Source organism: Hylobates moloch, unplaced genomic scaffold (assembly GCF_009828535.3).
Source record: "Hylobates moloch isolate HMO894 unplaced genomic scaffold, HMol_V3 SCAFFOLD_2608, whole genome shotgun sequence".
In the NCBI taxonomy this organism is placed as follows: Eukaryota; Metazoa; Chordata; class Mammalia; order Primates; family Hylobatidae; genus Hylobates; species Hylobates moloch.
Window position 1 is genome coordinate 981 of NW_026654883.1, and position 6,939 is coordinate 7,919.

The window sequence follows — 6,939 nt, forward strand, 5'->3', positions numbered from 1 at the left end:
TGCAGGGGGAGCAAGAGCTGCCGTTCCACCCCTCCCAGGGGACAGGTGGGGGGCGCTCTGGGCTTTTCCCACCCCCTCACACAGGGACACTGGCCTGGTGAGCCTGTGACTGAAACTGGCCAGACCGCATTCTGGTGGTTTTATTCGGAAGGGAAGTTCACCCCATTCAGCAGAAGCTGAGATGGGAACAGGAAACCCACAGGGCCCCTTTATTCGGCAAAAATGTCAGTCAGCGCCACGGGGGGCAGCCGAGGGTCCCTGAGTGTGTGAGTGAGGTGGGGAAACACAGATGGATTTTGGGGCCTCCCCCTTCTACAGGAAACCCAGAGTGGACTGGAACGGTGCAGGGGGAGAACTCGCCCCTCCCATCTGGCGCCTCCTTCACACTGGCCCTTGCCCTTCCCCTCGGCTTTGCCTGGACAACTCCTGCCTCCCGCAGGGCCCACCTGTGTCCCCCAGCGCCGCTCCACCCAGCAGGCCTGAGTCCCTCTCTGCTCCTAGACACCCCCTGCTGCCCACTCTCCTGCTACTCGGGTTCTGAGGCACAGCTTGTCATACCAAGGCGGTTTCTCTTTCTCTTTCTCCTTTGGCCGACAGCCGCAGCAATGGCGCGGAGTTTCTCTGCTGGAGTTCGTCCTGCTAGCTGGGTTCCTGAGCTGCCGGTCTGAGCCTGAGGGATGGAGCCTCCTGGAGGCTGGGGGCCTCCTCCCTGGAGATCTGCCCCCAAAACCGACGTCTTGAGGCTGGTGAGCCCCCGAGCCTCCTCCCTGTCTGCTCGCAGATCCCAGTTCTGACCCCAGGGCCTCCCAGAGATCTCTTCCCCATGCCCCTGTCCTGGCCGTGGCTGGCTCCTGCGTCCAGCCTGTCCCCTGCTGCCCGGGGCTCTCGGGTCAACCCAGACCCCCAGCACTGGGCTCACCACAGTGCGGTGAGCAACAGAGCCACAGCCCTACCCAGCAGACCTCCTCCCGTGTGTGTCCCCCACTCACCACTCCATCCATGGGCAGCTGGTGAGCCTCCATTTGGCGAGATGTGGGCACTTCTGGGGACTGGGTGTCTCTGGGCGTCTCTGGGCGGGGCCCTGGAGCAGGTGACCCAACTCCCCGGCAGCCCTGACCTTGGTGACAGGTGATAAGATCAGTGTGCAGCAGGGGGCTGGACCTGGGTGGGCGGGGGTGGGGACACTCTCTGTGCTCATGTGGCACTCCTGCCTGTCCAGCCATTTCCCCATCAGGGGCCCCCGACTGCCCATCAGCCAGCCCAGGAACGAGGCCAGGGCAGAGCCACCCTCCCCGATGTGGCCCTGATCAGCCTGTCACCCACTGTCTGGCTTGTGAGCTCCTGGGGCCCATCCCCGGCTGCCCCTGCTGGCTCCTCAGGGGTCAGCAGGCCCAGCCTCAGCCAGCGAGGGGGCCGGCAGCCTGTCTGCCCAATGGGCTGAAGGCTCCCAGGTGTGGGGTGTGGGGTCCCTGGAGAGGGCAGAGTGCCAGTTCCCAGGGCTCCACGCTGCCAGGCAGGGTCATCAGGGCTGGAGGAGGGGCAGTCCCCACCCGATCCCGGGCTCCAGCGGTCGGCAAGGTTGTTCCATGAGCCTGGCCTGGGGCCCGCTTCTGTCCTCTCTACCAGGCACTTCCACTCCTCCCCATTGCACAGAGGGAGACTCAGGCTGTGGGGCCAAGCCTGGCAGAGCCTACGGGGGCAGCCAGGGCATCTCCCAACACCTGTCCTGACCCCCTTAGGTGCTGTATCTCACCTTCCTGGGAGCCCCCTGCTACGCCCCAGCTCTGCCCTCCTGCAAAGAGGATGAGTATCCAGTGGGCTCCGAGTGCTGCCCCAAATGCAGTCCAGGTAGGTGCAGCCCTTTGGCGGGCCGGCTCCGTGGGCCGAGGGCAGACACTCTTGCCCCCTCCTGCCCCGGACACCCCTGTGTTCTCTGCTCCCACAGCCATGGGTGTGATGAGGCCCTGGGCCCAGGTGCGCAGACAGTGAGGGCAGGACGCCCAGGCCAGCAGCTTGGACTCTTCACCCTGGGGGACCCTCACAGCCACACTGCACAGGGGATGGGTCTGAGAGACGTGGCTGGCCTACCGTGGCCGGAGACATGGGCTCAAGGGGCACATACCAGAGCTGGGCCAGGTGTCCCAGGAGGCCCCACGTGCTTCCAGAACTTTCTGATTTTCCCCAGAGCGGCTTTGCTCATGGCTGATGGGGCTGCTGTGTCCCGCGGGGAACCGCTCATGGGCCATTTGCGTCCCCTTAGCTGGTGTCTCCCTGCTTGGGCTCTGGGTGCAGGCGGAGTGGTGGGTGGGCTCCCGAAGGGGCCTCCCGCAGACTTGTGAAGTTCCCACTCTCTGGGCGGCAGGTTACCGCGTGAAGCACGTCTGCGGGGAGCTGACGGGCACAGTGTGTGAACCCTGCCCTCCGGGGACCTACATTGCCCACCTCAATGGCCTGAGCAAGTGTCTGCAGTGCCAAATGTGTGACCCAGGTAAGAGGCCAACACAGCCGGCCCAGCCTCCACTCGGGCAGCCTGGATGCCCCCGCACCCTGCACCCTCTCTCCATGGCCACAGTGCCCCAGGAAGGCCCCGGCTGCCCCAGGCCAGGTCCCGACCCCATCTCCATGGGTGCACCCTGCAGGGGACGCCTTGAGGTCAGCCTCTGGCCCCCGTCCACCTCTGTCTCACCTCTCACTTTGTCATGTGGGCCGTCAGGTGGACTGTCCTGAGCTTGGCGACTGACCATCAGCCCTCATCCTTGGCTCCTCTGGTGCCCTGGGGTGGGTGTCCAGGCCTCTCCTGTGCCCACGTCCCTAGCTGCAAAGTGGAGTGGGATGGTGCTGGGGCTCTCTGGCAGGCACTGGGGCCTGCTGCTTCCCCACAGGGCTTCTTGTCCCTTTCTCCTCCAGATATTGGTCCCCCCCCCCCCGTGACCTCAGGGGAAGAGGTCACCTGGAGGCTGGTGCCCACCTGAGTCCAGGCAGACAGAAAGGGGAGCCAGACCCAGAGGCATGCCTTTGAGTCGCTGAGCACAGAGCCTGTCCGTGCGGCCAATGGCTCTGTCCGCTCGGAGCCTCATGCCAGGCTCAGCACGGCCAGTGCTCCCTGGGGCCAGGCAGGACTGCACCTGCAGGACAGGGCTGACGGCACACTTGGGGGCAGGGCCTGAGCCTACAGGGAGGCACAGGGCAGGTGGGCTAGCCATGAACGGAGGAGCCAGCTGGAGTGCTTTGGGGGTTCATGCATGTAGGCTGGGATTTGGGGCTCACACCTCAACCTGCATGCCCAGTTCCATGCCCCACCCCTCTTGTGAAAGCACTTGTCTGATTGGGCTGAGGATGTGGGGGCACAGGTGTGCAGGTGTGCCCCTCAGGAGGGGCCCAGGCCCAGCTGGTACCCCTCCCTCCACCAGTACCTGAAGAAGTGGGGCTCTCACCCTACCTGCCTCTGCCATTGGAATGGCCTGGTTTGCACAGATGGGAAGTCCATTTGAGGGGTGGGTGTCCGGGTGGGCACGTGGGGCAAGGACTTGCCTGAGGGACCCTGCCCTGGAACTGACAGTGCAAGCTCGGCGTCCTGCCCATCTGGGCAGAAGGCTGGTTTCTCCCATCAACGAAACCCTCCCAGGACCCTCCTGCAGGCCCTTGTCCCACACGCAGCTCTGCCGTCCCTTGGTGTCCCTCCCGGCCTCAGGTCCTCCATGCTGGGTACCTCCGGGCACCTTGTTTGGCTGAGCCAGGGGTTCAGCCTGGCAGAGGGCCCTGGCAGCAGTCCTTGGCCTGTGTCCTGGCCTGTGGATGGTGTCCCGGCCTCCACGTACCCCTCTCAGCCCCTCCTCTTGGACCCCAGCCATGGGCCTGCGCGCGAGCCGGAACTGCTCCAGCACAGAGAACGCCGTGTGTGGCTGTAGCCCAGGCCACTTCTGCATCGTCCAGGACGGGGACCACTGCGCCGCGTGCCGCGCTTACGCCACCTCCAGCCCGGGCCAGAGGGTGCAGAAGGGAGGTAAGCGGTGGGTGGCGGACACCCCTCCCGTTTCCACCCTGGTCCCCAGTGCCCCACTGTCTGGAGCCCCAGGTCTCCTCGACGTCATGGCCTGCCCAGGGGCCCTGGTGAGACAGAACCTTGGCCAGCCCCAGGCCCACCCACTTTAGCCCTGTCCTGGAAGCAGCTCAGTGGGGAACAGGCGATGGAGGCAGGGGAGGGGGCAGGGAAGGGCCACCCCAGGTTGCTCCACCTCGGGGTTCTGGGACTCCCCAGTCCCCAGGTCTCACTCTCGGGCCCCAGGTCTGGAGCCTGGGTTTATGGGAGTGACCACGGTCAATGCCACTGTTCAAGCTAAGTCTAGGAGGAGTAAGTGTCCAGCCCAGGCCTGCACCTGGCCGGGCAGCCCCCACAACACTGCAGGATATGGACACAGAAGGACTCCCGGACTCATGAAATCCCAGCTACTCAAGGCCGGGACAGCCAGAGCCACCACCCCAGGCCTCACCTCTAAGACTCTGGACAGGGAGCCCGCCCCTCCCCCCCGGTCCGGTCCTCCCATCACCCGCAGAGCACCCAGGTCCAGAAGCTCACAGACAAGCAGTCCCTAGCCACTAGCCCCCTCCCGGCCTGGTGCCCTCAGCCCCCTCTGTCCGTCTCTCTCTTCTCAGGCATCGAGAGTCAGGACACCCTGTGTCAGAACTGCCCCCCGGGGACCTTCTCTCCCAATGGGACCCTGGAGGAATGTCAGCACCGGACCAAGTAAGTGAGCCTTGGGGAGGCCCAGCACTGTGCCCTGGGGAGGGGGCTCCATGTTGCTTCCCTGGGAGATGACCGTCTTCTCCAGCAGAAAGTCCTGAAGGCCCCACCCTGATGGGCACCCTGGTCACATGCCTGCGTCCAGGAGAGCCGCACGGCTGAAGCCTGTGTGCCCCAGATGACCCCTTCCATGGGCCCAGACAAAGCTTCATCAGATCTGAGCTTCCTGGAGGCTCAGGATGGGCCTTTCCAGAAGCAGGCCCAGAGGGAGGCTGCCTCAGAGCCCCGGCCCCTGGGGGCGTGGGTGTCCCTGAATGTCAGGGCCATGGGAGGGCCCCCTGGGCTTCAGGGGTTGGGGAAAGTGAGCACTCTCCTCTTTGTCTGCCTATGGGAGGACACCTTCAAATGCTGACCCTGGGCCCCTAACTGACCTGAGACTTCAGAGCTTCTTGGGAGGAGCTGGGGGTCCCCAGCAGAACCTGGGATGGGGCAGGGGTGGCTGCCCCAGGGAGGGGGTGGTGGGGCCTTCCATCCTTCTCTGCCCTCCCTGTCCTCTGGCCCCAGCTCAGTCCTGTCTGTCTCCAGCTCTAACCATTTCCATCCCGACACCGGCTCTCCCTCCACCTTCTGTCCTTGTCTGCCACTCGTCTCCCATGCTCTGGGGTCTCTGCACTGCTGGCTGCCTCCCGCTTGTCTCCCCTCTCCCTCTGCCGTCCTGTCTTCTTTGCCCAGTCTCTCCTTGTTTCTCTTCTTCTCCTTCCTTCTCTCCACCTCCCCATAGCCGAGCTTGGAAAAGTCAGACAGACCTCTGAGGTCTCATCCTGGAGCTACCACCAGCCCAGCCTCCCTGGGACCTGTCTTCACTGCCTGGGGCCCTGGGAGCCAGGGATGCTCCCTGGGGCGGAGTGAACACCGGGCGCTGCACCTGCCTCTCCCACGTCCTCGGCCCCACTCCCGCAGGTGCAGCTGGCTGGTGACGAAGGCTGGACCTGGGACCAGCAGCTCCCACTGGGGATGGTGGTTTCTCTCAGGGAGCCTCATCGTCGTCATTGTTTGTTTCATACTTGGCCTAATCATACGTGTGAAAAGAAGAAAGCCAAGGGGTGAGCACACGGCAGCCCCATCAGGGCTCATGTCCCCAGCTGTCACCTCTTGGAGCTCTGTCACCCCAAACCTGGGAGATGGCCCCAGAGCTTTTCCAGGATCTGCGGCTCCTGCCAGGGCAGCCACTGCAGGCTGGGGCAGGTGGGCTTTCTGCTGTGGCCGGAGCCCAGATGTCAGCTGGCCTCCCTGGGGGAAGGGAAGGTGGGTGGGACCACTGACCATGGAGCCCTCAGCCGCCCCTGCCTACGCACTCCATGGCTCTGTGCTCCTGCCTGCCCCCCGTGGGATATGGGGAGCAGGACAGGCTCTGCTCAGCTGGGAGAGGCTCTGGGCTCAGGGTCAACAGCCGCCCTGCTGGGGACAAGGCTTTGTCCTCACTGAGGAGAGTAAGGCCATTCATTCATTCATTCCTCCACCTATCTGCCCTGGTCTGGGCACCTGTGCTGTGCCTGGCCTCCGGGGCATTGACCTAGCTGTGTGGACCCGGCTGTGGCCCTGGGAGCCCTGTGCACAGCCCCTGGGGGCGCAGCTTGTAAGCACTGAGATCCGAAGGGAAAGTCAGTCCTATCCTCCAGCCAGGCGGCAGCAAAGCCACCTGATCCTCACCTGGGGCCTCCAATGCTGGGAGGTCTTGGGGCCTCAGGCTCTAGGGTAGGCTGGGCAGCAGCTTAGTCTCACCCAACTGGGCACCCGCTGGTGTGGTGGGCAGGGCCTCCCCACTGTGAAGCGCTTGTCCCCCTCCCATAGATGACGGTTGAATTAGGGTTAGTTATGCACTTGGGGGCCTCAGCTGGGGAGGTGGGCCGGGCGCCCCCAGTCCTATCACCCATGCTGGGCCTCCTGGGGGACAGGCTGGGCTAGCAGTACCAATACAGCTGGCCTCCTCTGCTCTCAGAGAGGGTCAGTCCCTTGGGGACGGTCTCCCAGGGAGAAGCAGGAGTTGGTGCCCCCGCCACCGCTGTGAGACCATTGCCATGAGCCTGTGTCCCCTGATCAGACGCTGCCCGTCCCTGACCTGTGTGTCTGTGTATTGCAGGTGATGTAGTCAAGGTGATCGTCTCCGTCCAGGTATTGATCCTCCTCCCCCTCCCCCC

At 64.4% G+C, this 6,939-nt stretch overlaps 1 protein-coding gene across 2 annotated transcripts; it reads left to right on the forward strand.

Annotated features, from left to right (window-relative positions):
• The first annotated feature begins 277 nt into the window (after positions 1-277).
• TNFRSF14 (TNF receptor superfamily member 14) lies at positions 278-5,802 on the forward strand. Of its 2 annotated transcripts, XM_058435218.1 has the most exons (6): positions 278-746; positions 1,740-1,848; positions 2,363-2,488; positions 3,848-4,003; positions 4,654-4,744; positions 5,523-5,802. In XM_058435218.1, the coding sequence occupies exons 1-6, from the start codon at positions 678-680 to the stop codon at positions 5,551-5,553; spliced, it is 582 nt and encodes a 193-aa protein (XP_058291201.1). In that variant the 5' UTR covers positions 278-677; the 3' UTR covers positions 5,554-5,802. The 2 variants fall into 2 exon arrangements, with proteins under 2 accessions (XP_058291201.1, XP_032004122.1); XM_032148231.2 differs by lacking the exon at positions 5,523-5,802 and having other exon boundaries at positions 279-746; positions 4,654-4,748.
• Positions 5,803-6,939: the final 1,137 nt, after the last annotated feature.